Source organism: Nematostella vectensis, chromosome 2, assembly GCF_932526225.1.
Source record: "Nematostella vectensis chromosome 2, jaNemVect1.1, whole genome shotgun sequence".
In the NCBI taxonomy this organism is placed as follows: Eukaryota; Metazoa; Cnidaria; class Anthozoa; order Actiniaria; family Edwardsiidae; genus Nematostella; species Nematostella vectensis.
The window spans coordinates 4883847-4901513 of NC_064035.1; the positions used below are offsets into that span (position 1 = coordinate 4883847).

Genomic DNA, 17667 nt, shown 5'->3' on the forward strand with positions numbered 1-17667 from the left:
GCGCTACCACTATTCATGGGTGTTTATCTTTCGCGTTTATTGCAAAGCTCGAGTCCCATTAATTAATAAGTCAAAACTTTTTCTCTTTAGCTTTGAAATACATAAGGAAATCCTAATTTGCTTTGATAATTGGCGTCAAAATGACGCCGCAGCACCAGGCGAGCATCGGTTGAGGTGGGCACGGCAAGCACGCATCACCCTCGCCTACACCCAGCGTAGACATGCTGCTCCTCTTTCGTATATTTTATGATTTGTACTTTTTTAATCGCTAAGTCAGGGCGTAGGAGTGATGAGTGGTGTGGTTGCAGGGGGGGGGGGCACGTTTTCACTACGACCCTTCCTATAGCTAGCACCTCTTCATCACCGCTAGCACTTCATCACCGTTTCAAACGATTGCCTTCAGATTGCATACATTTGCCCTTTATACACGGATATAAAAACTTTTCCTAAGATTTTTACCCACCCAAAGGGGTGAGGGCAGCTATAAAATAAATGGTGAAATACTACTGCCGACACACTCGTATAGCTTGAAACTATCCACAATTTTAAAGCCTACAATAAATAGCGAGCGTTCATTCTCTCTGACATTTTAAGACCGCAACAGGGGGAGCTTAACCACTTACGCTTATTTTAAATCATCACATTCATCAATTTCTATCGGTCACACGCTTAAAAGGGTCGACTTTATAGGCCGTCGCACTCCAATAAGCGATCTATAACAATTTCTGTCGTGGGAGATGTTACTAGGTCATATCAATAAAGTTTGACACTAAGGACGGCTGTGGACGAGACTTATGGCGTTGAGCCCTTGATATAATGATTAGGATCCATGTAGTTAAGGGCATGCTCGAGGATCCAGCGTACTTTGCGGGCGCTCCCAAAGGTCACGCAAGGGATAGCAATATACGATCAACCCCTTCTATTTTATGTAGTAGCCCGGGGAAGGGGATGGGTGACGAGGTTGAACAAGCCGTTATAACGTAAGGTCCGCATCAGAGGATTAAAAGGGCTATGACAATCGATAATCGAGCATTTTGGTGCATTGGACCAATCTTTTTTTTTTAACTTGTGTATGTGATTTTCTTGGGGACTTTTTTCTTCCCTAACGTAGACAACATAGTTTGACAATCACTTGATTGTTAATTCGCTTATTTTTGCGAAATATTCTATTGCCAAATTTATGATAAGGGAGCTATTATTTATTATTGGGTGGGAGGGGGGGCAAATATGTAGGGGGGCTACATTTGGGCTGTCATTAAAGGGGGGGGGGGGGGGAGTTCACATTTTTTTGGGCGCCAAGCAAGAGCGTCATTGCTTAAATGAAAATATTATTCAGTCCACAATGTTTCCCTCTATTGTATATCTAGTTCCATATTGTTCAGGTACAAATCTTGTCTTTATATAAATATCTTTTCAGAGTCCCTCTCATGGTTGATCATGGTTAATCAGTTGAACAAGACGAATATTTTAAAATGTTGCGAAACCTAGACTTAAATGTCTTTGTTAACATCGTCGACGACGTAGTCGTTTTCTAGGCGACACCGATATGTTGTTTCTCTGTGCCACTCTTAAAACTAGGGAAAGTGAATATTTATACTTAAATTAAATACGACAAAATTGACATGCTAGCTGATCTTTATTTTAGTAAGGGTTATATTCAGTTATATATGTTGTATATCAAGTCTCTGTGGTTTTAAAGCGATATAATTATTGAATATAATAATGTGGTGGTGGGGGTCACGATTTTTGGGCTTGGATTTGAGGGGGGGGGGGCAAATATGTTTAGCCCAGGGTTTTGCAAAAATGCCGGCCTAACTCCCCCCTGTAATTAATGACCGCTGCCTAACAGATTTGAAACCTCGAATGACACTATAAATTATAAACTCTATTCTACTTTCGCGTTCGATGGTTTTGTTTTGATGTAGGCGTGGTAATAAAAATTGCCAAATAGCCCTAGCATACTCAAACCATAGAAAATCCCATAGATACAAAACCCATAATAGAGATACCCCATGGCCACGTGCACTAGCCCTATCACGAACTGAACTATTTGTAGCTCAGTCATACGGATCTTCCACGCCGGCCTCTGCTGCTGATATAGCGCGGACTGGGCGTAATAAAAGTAAAGGAAGATATGCACGAAAGAATTCAACCCAAGCATGAAGGCGATAGAGGGCCATGCGTAGAAATGGTAGCAGTAGTCGCTTAGGAGAAGAATCGTTGAGTGATGATATACCTGCAACATTTAAATGACGAGTTCGTTAACTGACAGACGGACGGAGAAAATCACGTTGGTATAGAATAAAAGCCCACACGATGCCTATGAGAAAATAGTTCTAAATAAGTATTCTAGTGAACATGCATGCTGTCAGGGGGCTGCCCGGTGCTCCCTATTTAGGAAGAGGTCATTATATATTTATCCGGTGGGGGGGGGGGGGGGGGGGGCGGTCTGCTAAATTAAATTTGTTTCTTTTTTAAAAAATTCGACCCTCCCCCAATCTAAAGCAAAAAAAAAAAAAAAAAAATGGTGACCCTCCCCCAGAAAGGCGACCAAAAATTAAGGCCCTCCCCCAGAAAAAAGAAAGCGGTAACTTTATTGAAAGTATACTCTAGCCTTGATATGCTCTACGTACGGCACGTTCTTTCAGGAGCACCAGTAAATGCTATATCCGTATGAGTGTAAGGCCCCGAAATGTAATAAACACCAACAAATGTAATAAACACAGAATAAAAAGACTGCCCACAAATGTAGTAAACCCACAATTGAGCACTTTTTATGGTATCGTGCTGGGCACTTTGCCAAGAAAAATATATATGCTTTATATTTCCTCGGAGGGAGCGCAGCGACCGGAGAGCAAGTGTAATCTTGGTATCGCATATGCGAACGAAGCTGATTTTTCTTGTCCACACCATAGGCTTCACAGTCGGCTGATTTGTATTTTTATCTCATGCTGATCAGCGGTCTTTTTAGCGCATGCGCGAGTTTCATGTAGTGGATGCGATTTTTCGTGTCCACACCACAGGCTTCACAGTCGGCTGATTTGCATTTTGATTTCATGCTGATCAGCGGTCTTTTTTTTAAAACCCCTGTACTGAAAAATGTTCGTCCGTCCTCCAATCATTCACTTTCTATTAGATACTTCGAATTTAATAACCCAATATGGCCTGAATGTCAGGGGTGTAAATAATATTGTATAGGGGGGCTGGTGACATGCTTCCCCCATGAAAAGTTTGCCATTTTCAAATATATGAAATGCTAATTAAGCCTCAACTGCACTTACAACTTTTAGTTGACAATTTTATGTGACAATCTTTATGTGCTGGTGTAGATGGAGCAAAGTCAGCAATTTTTATATGGTAACTATAGTTGCTCAAAAGCTAGCAGGTTTGCTTTTTCTCGGCAATTAAAAATTGTCACACATAAAAAATTGTTAGTGTAGAATGGTGGATGTATAACCTAAACAGAAAACAGCATCATTACCTCCTTCTCACCTAAATCTTATTTACATATCTTTTCATACCACCAATGTTATAAGTTAGTAGGGGAACTTGAAATTGAAATTGGACTTGAATTGGAATTCATAAAATTCAGTGATGGAAGTTAATAAAACCAAAACTGCAAAAGATAAAAATAATAGAAGCCACATTTTAGGGGACAATGATTTTAAACGCCAGCCAAACAAAAGTCATGAAAGTGTAAGCAGAAGACGCATCATCACATTCATTTATCTTCTTTGGTGGGGGTTTGGGGTTCTCCCCAGAAAAAAATTGTGATTTCACACTTTTAGGAGGCTCGAAAAATTGATCAGAATACCTGTTCAAAAAATAAGGCCCTCCCCTAAACCCTGTATTAAAATTTGAGGCCCTCCCCCAAATCAAAGCTAAAAAAATCGCAACCCTCCCCCCCAAACATAGCAGCCCTCCTTCGTTAAATATTTCCCTTATAATTTCCTGCCCATATTTCTTATGGAATGATCGATAAAATATTATACTTTCATATGATATCGACTGTGCTAAACCCCCGCAGCAAATCTTGGCCGCGCGCCTGGTGAACTCCTAAAAAACGAAATGCATTGAACAAGAATCAGGGTTTCCATAGAAGCAAGCAGTGTTGAACTTACGTGAAGGAATGAGATCTGCCTCTGACGATGTCTAAGGATCATGAATACGGTGTCAAGGAGCTCAATGTTCTTGGTAGCCCAGTACACGAGGAGAGCCTGTTTAATCGATTGATTCACCTCCATTCGGAACAGCGACTCCACTCCATTCTGCACATAGTGCTTAGCAATAATCACGAACGAGTACAAGCTCAACACACTGCACAGCAAGTTATACAGCACAAGCACCTGAAATGTCGTGTATATAATCAGCTTTATTTGAAGGTAAAGGGATATGCTACCTGTCATTTTCTTGTCCCATAGGTCCCCTAAAGGGATAACGGGGTAATGTGCGTTAAAGTTATTTAGTTACAGGGGACAGGTGCGAAGATAGGGGGGATGACGGGGGGTGGGGGCTGGGGAGGGGTTTGGGTTAATAAAGGGATAATATGCGTTATTTAATTATAGGGGACAGGTGCGCTAATTTTATCATTGGAAAAAGGTAGACGGATAGGAGAGGACGCGGAGGAGAAAGGTGGGGCCTAAAAAGGGATATGTAGGTTAAAGTTAATTTTATCATTGGGGACAGGTAGACAGAAAGTAGGAGAGGACGCGGGGGGAGGGGGGAGGGTTTAAACTGATATGTATGTGAAAGAAGCAGGGTGACTACTATGGCGTTACTTACTCGGCGCAAATGGAGAGGCGGTACTAATCGTTTCCATAGCAGCGACACAGGGATCAACGTCAGGTAGATAACGACAAGCGGTGTGGATTGCAGTGATTGGACGGCTCTTAGGAACCTCTGGTAGCGTTCTTTCACAAAAAAGAGTGTTGAAGAGGGAGATAGAGGGTTGATAGTTTACCGTTAGCCTCTTCAGCAGGCATTTACGACACACCGTGAACAGGCGCATTTGTCGGGAAAGTGCTACCAATTAGAGGAGGGGGATACTATTTTTATAGCCTCTTCCTCTGTTAACGCTATGAATATCATTATGGCCGTCTGATTTCGCTCGCTACTGGTCTGGTCACTAGACAGAGATCGACATGTGGAGCGTTTTCCCCGATATTAGCGCACAGGTAGCCCAAGCGTGGAGTTAGTTGGATATATATGAAGGGATTTTTATACCTGAAAACGTTAGAATCTCTTGGCTTCAATCTCTTATATATTTTTAGGTCTATAAATCCCCTTATATATCCTACTAACACAACGCTTGGGCTACCTGTGATTCACGTATTATAAATCCTGCAGAAAACCAGCAATTAGCATCGTTATTAGGGCGAGCATTCGAGCACATCAAAATATGCAATACAGGTAAAACGACTTCAAAAAACTGTGCAACCATTGACTCAACTGCAGACACTTTTGCCTAAGTGGGGCCATTGATTGGGAGGGGGAAAGCCTTACATACGATGGCTTTTAATTGTATTGTAACCGTTTTCGAAAATCTTTTAGTTTAAACAACAGATCGACAACTCGAACATAGATAGCATTAAGTGATATCGGAGCATTCTCTTATATTGCTGAATTCATAAGGACCACCTTACCTATTCTAGAAGTCATGACTACCGCTTGGTATCCGCCGAGTAATCAGTAATCGTAGCAAGTCAAAGACCATAGACGGTTTGGCGACGTGTTGAGCACGTAGGACAATGACACTCGATGGAAGCGGTTATGGTCACGAAATGGTAATGACTATGTCACACAACTCGCTAGTATCCCTCGCAGACGTTATTGACCCGTCACTCTATCTAGGCGGCGCTCGCGCCCAAGACTCCGGGGTTGAAACACTTATAGACTTTGTCCATCGACGGGATACTTAAAACTGCGTTTCGTTCTTTTGGGGGACGTTTTTGCTTCTGGGTATTTTTAGGGTAGCAGGTATTTTAGGGGTATTTATATTTGCCGACGAGAACATCCCTATCAATTGTACCCTGGTGAACCCCCGGACCGCGTATAATAGGGTAGTATGTGAAAAATGCCATGGCCATGATATTCTCTAACGTCGCTGTAGTTATTGTGTTTATTATGCATATAGCCCATGTTAAAGTATATCCAGGGGAATATGGGTAGCCTCTAGCTTCGTCCCCTGGCTTCTATTGGCTAAGCGGCATTTTTGATTTGCCGTTCGCACGATTGCCACGAAGCCTGGCAAAATACTGAGTCTGTCTTTTATAACGGGTAAACGATTAATAGAATATTTACTTCTACCAATCCAATAATTATATTCAAATTTGTACAGTAAAAGTCGCGATTCGTCCTAGTGTTTGCCAGCCGTCGTGAGACAGCTTAAGGCTGATTTAGACGATTTATTTTAGTCATATGCGACTTGCCCGCGACACCTGTCTACAACTCGAGTCGGGCACGCCCGTCCCCCCTCCCTTTTAGCAGCCAAAAATCCAGTAAATGTATGAGACATTATCTTAAATACAGGAGGAAATGCCTGGAAAGGCATGCTCGATTACGAAAGTCGTATTATATAATTCGGGGCTAAGACATGTCGTATGCAGGTCGCATACGACTAAATCGCGCTGTCTAAATCGATTACAACAGAGGGCAGTTACAATACAAGACGCCTGGGGACGAGGCTAAAAAGGTAGCCTTCCTCCTGGCCCAGTCTGTACGGGATATGATTTTAATATAGCTCCCGAATAGTCCTCTAGAACTTAGACTTTGTTTAACTTGCTTGGCAAAATGTAGTTATAGCTTTTTATTGTAGTTTTGCCTGTTCACGCCATTGAGTGGTCCTGTTTGTCTGGGCTGTATTTTAAATACTTTAATAAAAGAACATTTATCGATGCTTTAACAAAAGTACATTTTATCGATGCTATAGACTTTAGTGGCTTACCGCAAGCCTGATCAAATTCACCTGTAAAACAATAACATGCTACCAAACCTTCTATAGTCCAGCCCCAAAACGTCACATAACCTCTGTTGATTGAGCCTCAAAGGGCCTTTGTGTTTAGATTAGCAATTTTGGTAAAGCCCTCTGGCGCATTGGCGGTTATTCATTAGCCAATGTAAAATCTCGCTCCGTGGTGTCTGGGAGCGATGGAATGGCACCTATCGAGGCATTCGCCTTCTTTGCTCTTCCCCGAATATGCTGAGATGAACTTTTGGAAACAAACCACATTATTTAAGCGATATCGGATTGAAAACTAAGCCAGAAGCCCTCAGCTTACTGAGTCACGCATGTAAAGAGGCCATTGACAACTAAGTCCAAGAGAGCTTTCCAAGTCGATGGCTTTTTCCGTACTCCTGGTTGGTTTGGTGCAGCTCTTCGTTTCGTGCGTCACTGTAGAATCGAGAGGTAAAATACCTTAGATTTATTGTACTTTGTGCTCTATTCGAATCAAATTTTGCAGGTTTATTTACATTTCTAGGTGATCAACATTGACGTGCAAATCATTGCACATACTAATCAACCCCTTGTTGTGATGGGTATATTTAGCTGTTTAATGTTTAGTTTATCATTCGCTTGTCTGTTCGCGTGCTCTTCTTTATTCTCTCGCAACTTGTACTTCTTAAAATAAAGGTAAAAACATTTGATATGGTAAGTGTTTGCTCAAGCGAAAATAACTCAATGGTACTAAGTCAATTCCTTAGACAAATTCCTAGATAGATAAGAGACTGTTTAATTATCGATATTATATCAGATTCTTTCTTTGACTGAATCTATATAGCATTTCTTAATTGTGATAAGTTATCAGTGTGGATTTCAAGGAATGGAGTTTCTTCGAATTGTGTTCATATTTTTATAATCAAAGGTTAATTGCTCCACCGTGAGAACTGTTAAATAACCCAGATCCCTGAAATTGTTTATTGTCAACACCCCTAGCCGATGGTTGATGTTTCCTTATTTACTTTATATATACACCCGTGGCTCGTCTACAAACGAGAGTGCTCAATAATTCCTACAAGAATTCCTACTAGATTTGACACCATCAGTCCAAAACCTTATGCCTCTGTACGAGGCCCCGTGATTAGAATCTAAAGTCATGACAAAATTCCATAGTACAGTATGTTATGTTGAAGTGCATCCCGTTATCGCTGATTCCTTGATGACAGGCGGATAATATTATGGTATTTAAGCATCGATAAATCACTCAGGCCAGTCCAGTTTATTATCAGGATAACATCGTACCCTTTATATAGATCAAGGAGCTAGAAAGAGCTTATGCTCAGATGAACCGCGATAACAGTATTTGCTGGCCTCTTGACGGAGGTTCCCAGATATATTCATACCATATTTTTGTGTTTCTATACAGAGGCGTAGCCAGGGGGTGGCCTAGGGGAGCCGCCCCTCCCCCCCTTTAGCAGCCAAAAATACAGTAAATGTATGAGCCCTTATTTAAAATACAAGAGAAAATGCCTTGAAAGGCCCTTTTGGGCCCCCTCCTGTTAAAAATCCTCGCTACGCCACTGCTTCACCTCAACAACCTCAGCTAAGGCAACACTGTACCATAGTAATAGTTCTTATTTCAAGCGGTCAATTTCTAAAGTGAGTCTCATTTTCTCTATCGGCATTTGCTTCTGTTCTCAAAACTCAATAAATTTGAACAACCTTTACAACAATAGACAGACAGACAGATTTTATTTATTGGTCCCTTGAAACAGTAAAGTTACATCGGTTAGTGACCAAAAAATTTAAAAAAAAAGGTAAAATAGTACGTATATAAGACGTACAACAGCTATTATGTGATTGTTCTTAGTTTTAGTTTACATTGTATTTCCTTTCTTTCATTTTTTCTTTTTCTAAATCTTTTCTGATTGTTTTTAGTTACTACTTAGTTTTACATTGTATTTTCTTTTTTCTTTTTTTCTTCCCTTAGCTTGAGACATTCGGAAATGTACCTTGCAGCTATCCCTGCTAATTGAGTTGGCGGATTTATTAGTAAATTGAAAAGGCGTTTTTGTGTAATTTGATTGCGCTGAAAATTTTGGATAACTGAGTTTCGTAGCTCTTTGTATGTTTGGCATTGTACTAGAAAGTGAAATTCATTTTCCACGTCATTTTTGCATGTTGGGCAAATCCGATCTTTTTCCTTTGTGTAAGGCCTCGTGTGTCTGCCTTTCTCAATTTGCAATTGGTGATTACTTATTCTTAGTTTTGTTAGCGCAACTCTATGTTTCACATTAGGGATGGCTACAAGGTAATTCTCTAATTCATATTTGTCTTTAAAAGTTCTATAAGTTCTTAGTTTGTTCATTTCGTTACTGTTTTTCCTTTGGTCATTGAAAATTTCCCCATGCCATTTCTGAAAATACATATCATTAAGTCGTTTAGAGAAAATATCAAGGAACAATGTAGGGTCGGTTTCATTTTGATAGAGCCACATAAACCCAAAACCCGCTTTGAAAATTATTTCTTTTGTTTTGTGGGTCCAGTAGGACACGTGAGGGTTATTTACACACTCTGTATAAACTACTTTTGAGAGGGCCTCTTCTTTTGACCGAAGGTTGATCCAGTATTTTATGTTCCTATATGTTGCATTTATACAGAGAGGATATCTGCCTAGTTCTCCTCTGCACGCATTGTTCACAGCCGTTTTTCCAGTTCCTAGTAACATTTTACAGAATTTAAGATGTACTGATTCAAGCGGATCTCTATCATCAACACAGCTTTTATTATCGGCACCCCATACCTCGCTGCCATACAATATAATTGGTTTGATCAGTGCATCAAACAGTTTTAATGTAAGATTAATGTCTGATCTGAAGTGAATACCGAGATCTTTCCTTAACTTAAATAAAGCTTTGAGTGCGGTTTTTTTAAGCTCCTCTTTTGCTAAGTTAAAGTTTCCTACCGCGCTGAATACTAGCCCTAGGTACTTATAAGATTTGACATTTTCCAATTGTTCCCTGTTCAAAAGGAATTGATAGTTATTCATTACTTTGCCTATGTTATTAAAAATCATCACCTTAGTTTTTGAAGTATTGACTTTTAGACTATTTTCTTCTGAGTAGATAGAAAGTCTATTTAAAAGGTCTTGCAGACCACTACTTGTTTCCGAGAAAAGTACTAAGTCGTCTGCATACAGAAGACAATTTAATTTTGTGTTGCCTAAGATGTGGGCACTTGAAGATTTCGCTAAGGTATCAGGTAAATCGCTAAGGAACAGATTAAAAAGAGTTGGACTCAACATGCATCCTTGTTTTACCCCAACCATGCATCTAAAACTTTCACTAATTGAATCCCCTATCTTCCCACACGATATATCATTGGAGTACATTGATCTTAGAACTTCGTAAAAGTTTCCAGAAATACCAGCTTGTTGTATTTTCGCAAATAGTTTATCTCTAGGAATGCTGTCAAAGGCCTTTCGGAAGTCTATGAAGCAAGTGAAAAGCATATTGTTTTTCTTCTTGGGCTTGCTTTTTACTACTCTGTCGATAACGGTTTTCAGAATAAATATACTGTCTACTGTTGAGTGTTTTTTCCTAAACCCCCCTTGTTCCTTCTTTAGATATCCTTTCTGCACAAGGTAGTCATAGAGTCTTGAATTAAGTATAGATGTAAATAACTTACTGAGGCATGATAAAAGTGTTATTCCTCTATAATTGTTGACGTCAGAGCGATCGCCTTTTTTGAAAATTGGAATAATAAAACCCAGATTCCATTCTTGTGGAAATACTCCTGACCTAAGAATGATGTTGAATAACCTAGTTAGGTAGGGTAGTAAAGTATCTTTACCATATTTTAGTAGCTCGTTTAGTATATTATCGTGACCGGGAGCTTTGTTGTTTTTAAGGTTTTCTATAGCTAATTTTACCTCCTCTAGCCGTATCTCTGAGTCTAAAGGACCCGTCTGGTCTCTACATTTAGGGATGGATAAATTTGTAGTTGTAGTTTTGTTTAAGTCCATGAAGTGTGAGTGTAAGCTTTCTATTTCTAAATCACATTCTTGTTGTTTTTTGTCTTTCCCTACGCTGAATAGATTCTTAAGTGATCGCCAAAGTTTTTTGCTATCTTTGAAATCCAAATTTTTGATACCGCTTGCTCTGTATTGATATTTCTTACGCTTACATAATTTCTTGAATTTTTTCTTCTTCCAAAATAGCTCCCGCCTTAGCTCACTGTCATTGGGTGAGTTACATATCTTCCTTCCACACCGTTTAAGGTTTGCCTTCTCTGATCGACATTCCTCGTCGAACCATGGTGCGTTTGTTTTTTGACATTTCTGCTTGTCTCCGTATTTAAAACCCACTTTCTCACTGATCTCAACTAGCAGCTTTGTAAAACTTGATGTGATATTGCTTGCTGTGTCTGGGCAATTGGTATCGCAGTGACTGACTAGGTTATCCAGTTTAGACCGATAGATATCAGAGCGAAGAATAGAGTCCACATTTTCTTTTACATTTGTACCGTGGCAGAATATTCGTGCGTGTTTAGCAAAGCTTTTTGATTGTGTTACCTTAATTTTGTTTCCAATCTTTATATTATATGTTATATGGCAATGATCAGAAATATGTGGAAGCAATGGGTGAATTTTAAGAAATTGAAATTTCTGCCGTACTCTATTGCTACTTATCACGTAGTCGACTAAGCTGGTACCGTTGTATTGATAACATGTCTTTTTCCCTGTTAAATCGCCAATTATCCTTCCATTTGCGATTCGTAAATTACTTTCACTACAAAGCTCAATCAGTGATCTTCCTCTGCTATCAGTATAGTGGTCCTCAGAGTACCTTGGCGATGGTACATCGAGTTCATAATCATCAGGAAGGCTTAAAAATCTATCTTCATCAAAATTAATATGTTCAGTTAGTTCACTAGTTCTAGCATTGAAGTCCCCTTGCAGAATGACGTCCCCTTGGCCGAGATATTTTATAATATCCTCTTCCAGATCAGACATATAATCCTCATCATTTGTTTGTTCATAATTTTGAGGACTAAAATAGACGGTACCTAGGAAGATATCCTTTTCCGTTCCGAAGTAATTTCGTTTTAATTTGCACCATATAATATTCCGATTTTCCGAAGGTAAGTACGCGACTCCTTCTGCTACTTTGTTGCTTATATAGAGTGCGATCCCTCCAGAAATTTTTTTACCAGATTTTGGTCTTGTTTTTATGAAATGCTTGAATTTTTCGACAGCTAAATCTGTATTTTGACTAGCATGAGTTTCCACAATTCCGAAGATATCATGTTGTTGAATGATATCAACCACCTCTGCTAATTTTGTTTTATTACCGAGCTCTTTGCTTTTATGACCGTGGATATTCCACGTACCAATTCTTAAAGACCTCCCAAAATCCCAATTACGAGAAGTTAGTGAACCTGGCATATTGACATTTTCAGTGATTTGGGATGTTTTTTATCCATTTCTATAGGCTAACCTTACACATTCAGCAATAATTTTTAGGGCTTGTTCTAATTGTTGCTGCTGAGAGTTCATTGGATACTGCTGTCTACCTGTGGGAAGTTGATTAGTTGTGGGTTGCTGATACCCCTGTGGGTTACCTGGGAATGGGCGAAACATCGGGTTGTTTGTTGGTGGACAGTACGCTTGTGGGTTGCCTGTGGGGGCCTGATATCTTGCTTGTGGGATACCTGTGGATCCGCTAGGAGCGCCTTGTCTTCTTTGCTGGAAACGGTTGTTGACTGGGAATTTCCGAGTTACAGCGGGATCCCTTTGTCTTCTGAGCCCTGGAATTTGACTTTTTAAGCTTGCGACTAGTTTTTTCGTCCCCGTTTGGTTATTTAAGTGTACATTATCTCTGTATACACTTTCGTCGATATCTCCATTACGTGATAAGCAAACACCAATGCAAACAACAATGTCAGGCGCGTACACAGGATTGGCTGGGGGGGGGGGGGGGGTGCGCAGTCGTAGGTATCTTATGGAAAAAGCCAAGTATTTGAAGACATGACCCAATTTTTGAGCCCCCAAGTGGGGGTGCAGCACCATGCGCCACCCCTGTGTACGCGCCTGGATGTCGTCTGGGTACTACATTACATCTGCAAGATACTAAATGGAAAATGTATTTAGCATTCGAACCTTTGGCGATTTTAAAAATTCTCTCGCTTGGATAAACTTTATCTTTATGTAAGGACATTGTGCTGCTTCATTTTCTGGAACAAACTTAATCGACTGTATGCTATCGAGTTAATCTCTTTTTTATTACCACTATATGAAAAACATTCAAAACTGATATAGTATAGTCATTTCTCGCCTTGCGGACACCTCGCTTTAACGGGGACCTCGTTTTTACAGACAGAGCAGAAACCTGGGTAAAGCTGACACTCATATCTTTGCATAGGGAGGGATGTGTCAATAGCGTGTAACAAGAATGATATGACGGTATACCTGCGGCGTGACTTCCTAGCGGATTTCTACTTGGAAGATCTGAGATTGCGTGACACGTCGTGTGAGTTCCAGAGCTCTCAGAACTGGACGCATTTTGAGTTGGTGGTTCCACTGATGCGATGTGGGACAGAGAGCAGGCACACCAACGAGTCGCTCATCTACTCCAATATCGTGCGACAGAAACCTATCGATCCGAATGCGTTTATCAACCGGATGCCAATAATCGAGATTCCATTACAGTGTGCTTACGCTAAAAGGGTAATTATCAAGCAATGGAATGTCAGAAAAAGCTTATTATGTCAAGAGAGCCTAAATTAAAACGTATCTACAGGATGTTTATAATACTATAAATGATAGCAAAAGACATACCCGAATCCACAAAACTAATTCGCTAAAAAGATGTAGAAGACCCTCCCCCCGTCGCCCTTCATCCTCTCCCCCTCCTCGCTTCATCCTATCTCTCCCCCCCGCCTTTCATCCTCTCTCCCCCTCCTCGATTCATCCTCTCTTCCCCTCCTCGCTTCATCCTCTCTCCCCCTCCTCGCTTCATCCTCTCTCCTCCTCGCTTCATCCTCTCTCCCCCTCCTCGATTCATCCTATCTTTCCCTCCTCGATTCATCCTTTCTTCCCCTCCTCGCTTCATCCTCTCTCCCTCTCTTCGCTTCATCCTCTCTCCCCCTCTTCGCTTCATCCTCTCTCCCCCTTCTCGCTTCATCCTCTCTCCTCCTCCTCGCTTCATCCTCTCTCCCCCTCCTCGCTTAATCCTCTCTCCTCCTCCACCTCCTCGCTTCATCCTCTCTCCCCCTCCTCGATTCATCCTCTTTTCCCCTCCTCGATTCATCCTCTCTTCCCCTCCTCGCTTCATCCTCTCCCCCCCTCTTCGCTTCATCCTCTCTCCCCCTCTTCGCTTCATCCTCTCTTCTCCTCCTCGCTTCATCCTCTCTCCCCCTTCTCGTTTCATCCTCTCTCCTCCTCCTCGCTTTATCCTCTTTCCCCTCCCCCGCCCTTTATCCCCTCTCCTCCTCCTCGCTACATCTTCCTTCCCCCTCCTCGCTTCATCCTCTCTCCCCCTACTTGCTTCATCCTCTTTACCCCTCCTCGCTTCATCCTCTCTCCTCCTCCTCGCTTCATCCTCCCTCCCCCCGCCCTTCATCCTCTCTCCTCCTCCTCGCTTCATCCTCCCTCCCCCCGCCCTTTATCCTCTCTCCTCCTCCTCGCTTCATCCTCTCTCCCCCTCCTCGCTTCATTCTCTCTCCTCCTCGCTTCATCCTCCCCCCCCCCCCCCCCCCCCGCCCTTCATCCTCTCTCCCCCTTCTCGCTTCCTTCTCTCTCCCCCTCCTCGCTTTATCCTATCTCCCCTCCTCGCTTCCTCCTCTCTCCCCCTTCTTCGCTTTATCCCCTGTCTCCCTCGCCCCTCATGGATAGATTTTCTCGCCCTCGAGGACTGGTTACCTATGTTTTTTTCCTCATTCAGGTCTCGGCCACGTATGTGGACTTGGAGACGACAAAGAAGAAGCTCGACCTGAATATTCGTGATGGAGCAGGAGAGTTCTCTCTTCGGATGGATTTGTACAAGGACTCCACATACTCTGACCCCATTAAACCCTCAAGCTTCCCCTTATCCGTCACGGTCAACGCAAGACTCTACTTTCAGCTCCTCGTAGATACCCCCGACAAAAGCTTGTCAATCATCGCGGACGCATGCTATGCCACGCCCAATAGGGCTCCTTCCGAGAAGGCCCGCTATGACATCATCACTGATAAGTAAGATTTGTCTCCTGATAAATCCGTCAACAGTTTGATTTTGATAACTTTATATTCGATTCCGAAATTAAATGGGCCCAAAATTTATATAAGACATTTAAAGGTCACCCTTTGAGAGGTCACGCGAGAATGATAAAAATGTACCGTCACCTTCTTAAACCTACTTTGGATGAGTAAGAAGCATCGTCGCAAAATTCCTTGGACTCAACTATACATAGGGATGATAAATTCTTTAATTCAGTTCATCTACCTACATAAAGATTTGATACAAATTATTTTACTCTGTATTAGGTGTCCAAGAGATGCAACCTTACAGACGCACCCCTCCCCACACAGTGGGGCTCAGCGGTTTAGTTTCCAGTCCTTCCAGTTCGTTAGTTCCAAAGGGACCCCGCATGTGTTTATTCACTGTGAGGTCCGTGTATGCAAGGCGACAGACGAGAGCTCTAGCTGCGCTAGAGGGTGCGAGGAGCCACTAGTTCAGAAGAGATTGAAGAGATCCGAGCGGGAGAATGAAGATGTTTATAATCTAGAGAGGGGACCTATTATATTGGTGCTTGTTGACCGACCCGAGCCCCACCCAGAGAGACGAGGTACTGCGATCTGCTTAACAGTTTATTCTTTTAGAGCTACTTATAACTATACATAACGTTGATTATTGGTGCGCCACAATCAGTTTTAGCATGGATTGCCATTTATTTCGACCAGGGATAATAAGATAAGCAAATTTTGATCCTCGGGTATCTTTGAAATGCGTGTGCGCAGTTATCTTGTGGCTATGTACCATAGCCTATTAAAAACACTTATGAAAAGAGTTGATTAAATATAATTCTAACACTCGTCCTTCGGTCTTGTTCTCAGCGGAAATATGTTCTTAATTTTTGAAAATTAATGACCGATAATATGTAGTCATTTCGCTAATTGACGTTAATTTGCAACCTATTCTTTCAATTTAAAAACAAATTATAACAGAACATAATACCAAATCATTATTCCTATGTAATAGGAGATCGCATGTACGTAAACACGGATGACCCGATGTGCATGTTTTTCTTGTGCTCTGTAGGAGTCAGCGCGGTTTCCATGCCTTGGATACTCGTTGCGATGGGGGTGGTCTGTCTTCTCTGTCTTGTTGTTGTCGGATACACACAAAGAGAACTCTGGCGAGCTAAGCGCGAGAAAGATGCCTGGGACAAAATGATACTCCCCGAACCAGACTGGGCGTTAACCAACCCTCATCACGATGGCCCGGACGGAAAGACTTCGGACGGTAATAAAACGGACAGTGAGATACAGGACTCTAACAAAAAAGAGTCGGTCACAGACAAAATAAGTCTGGATGCTTGTAATATAATGTCCGACCCAAACAAAGAAAATACGGATGTTGACAAAATGATATCAGGCACGAACAGAATAGTACCTGATCCAGAACGAACAACTACATTATGATTCTCATCTTGGCGGAGGCGGAGGAGCAGAAGGAAGGAAAATAGAATAATCCATAAAATTTAACAATAGAACTCGGTAAGGGTCCGAGCTGTACTGTGTAAGGATCATATCCGAAAGGGGGAGTAGAAACACAAGTGTAAGAACATTAAGAAATGTATACTTTATATCCCCCCTGAATAAGAGCCTAAGATTAAGTCTAGTCAGTGAAAATACGTTCTACCAAGAGACCATGATGTAAGAGAACGAATCCCTCGTGTTATGGTATGTTCCAATGATGACGTCCGTGAAAGCTATTTTTAGAACAAGCAGTTATTTTTAGATACGCCTCTGATTGGTTAGCGCTCACGTTTCCTAGCAACATGAGTCAAACGCGCGATCACATCTTGAGCGATGTGAACCGGCAAAGGATGTTATAGAAATCTTTTTGACCGAAAACCATCCTTTTTTACAAACGCTGTGAAAATGATCTTCCATAGAGTACGCTGGATCCAATCAACCGTTTCTCGGACATTGAAATGCATAGAGTGCGTGATTTTAGGCGCGGGGATCAACTTCCCCAGTAAAAGTTTTCACGGCTGATTCGTAAGTATAAAACAACAATCAATCATAAATCTGTGTTTACAACACACAATTCTCTTCCAATTCCCTTTTAATGAAAAAGATACATCTAGAACTTAATACCATTATATTCACACCAATATTGTGGTTATTAAGACAGGTATTTCACAAATAAAAGATTTCAAGTCTCCATAATGAAGTAAATCTTATTCCGGTGACAAGGGTTTCTTGAGTGACATGATTTCTGAACATTTGCGTGAAGAATTGAAGTTCATTCATCTAAAAATATTGTAAATCAAAGAAAAATAAAGGCCTTCTTGTATTTAATTACATAACATAGACTGAGAATGCCTAGGTTTTCCATCTCACCATATTGAAGAGAAAAAAAAACTTTTAAGGAGTCAGCCTGATGCATCTTGAATGAACTCCAAATTCGCCGTCTTCCCGTTCAATTATTTATATAACATTTAGATAACTTAACATTAGATAA

The 17667-nt window shown here is 41.3% G+C and overlaps 2 protein-coding genes across 2 annotated transcripts; one reads left to right on the forward strand and one right to left on the reverse strand.

Moving 5' to 3' along the window:
- Positions 1 to 1617: 1617 nt before the first annotated feature.
- On the reverse strand, positions 1618 to 5916 carry LOC5508941 (elongation of very long chain fatty acids protein 5). The gene is made up of 4 exons (XM_001629439.3): positions 5643 to 5916; positions 4783 to 4910; positions 4122 to 4346; positions 1618 to 2236 (listed from the first exon to the last, which is right to left on the reverse strand). The coding sequence occupies exons 1-4, from the start codon at positions 5656 to 5658 to the stop codon at positions 1886 to 1888; spliced, it is 720 nt and encodes a 239-aa protein (XP_001629489.2). The 5' UTR covers positions 5659 to 5916; the 3' UTR covers positions 1618 to 1885.
- Positions 5917 to 7060: 1144 nt separating this feature from the next.
- Positions 7061 to 16866, forward strand: LOC5508922 (ZP domain-containing protein). The gene is made up of 5 exons (XM_048724357.1): positions 7061 to 7405; positions 13360 to 13664; positions 14881 to 15170; positions 15462 to 15763; positions 16237 to 16866. Exons 1-5 carry the CDS (start codon positions 7336 to 7338, stop codon positions 16617 to 16619), a joined length of 1350 nt encoding a protein of 449 aa, XP_048580314.1. The 5' UTR covers positions 7061 to 7335; the 3' UTR covers positions 16620 to 16866.
- Positions 16867 to 17667: the final 801 nt, after the last annotated feature.

What these genes read in the sequence shown, in the direction of transcription:
- LOC5508941 (XM_001629439.3), bottom strand. An exon ending in CGCCTCTCCATTTGCGCCGA is followed by an intron (nt 4,347 to 4,782) that starts GTAAGTAACGCC and finishes ACGACATTTCAG; the next exon opens with GTGCTTGTGCTGTATAACTT. An exon ending in GGCAGATCTCATTCCTTCAC is followed by an intron (nt 2,237 to 4,121) that starts GTAAGTTCAACA and finishes TAAATGTTGCAG; the next exon opens with GTATATCATCACTCAACGAT.
- LOC5508922 (XM_048724357.1), top strand. Translation starts at nt 7,336, where the DNA reads ATGGCTTTTTCCGTACTCCTGGTTGGTTTGGTGCAGCTCTTCGTTTCG. An exon ending in AGTGTGCTTACGCTAAAAGG is followed by an intron (nt 13,665 to 14,880) that starts GTAATTATCAAG and finishes TTCCTCATTCAG; the next exon opens with GTCTCGGCCACGTATGTGGA. An exon ending in TATGACATCATCACTGATAA is followed by an intron (nt 15,171 to 15,461) that starts GTAAGATTTGTC and finishes ACTCTGTATTAG; the next exon opens with GTGTCCAAGAGATGCAACCT.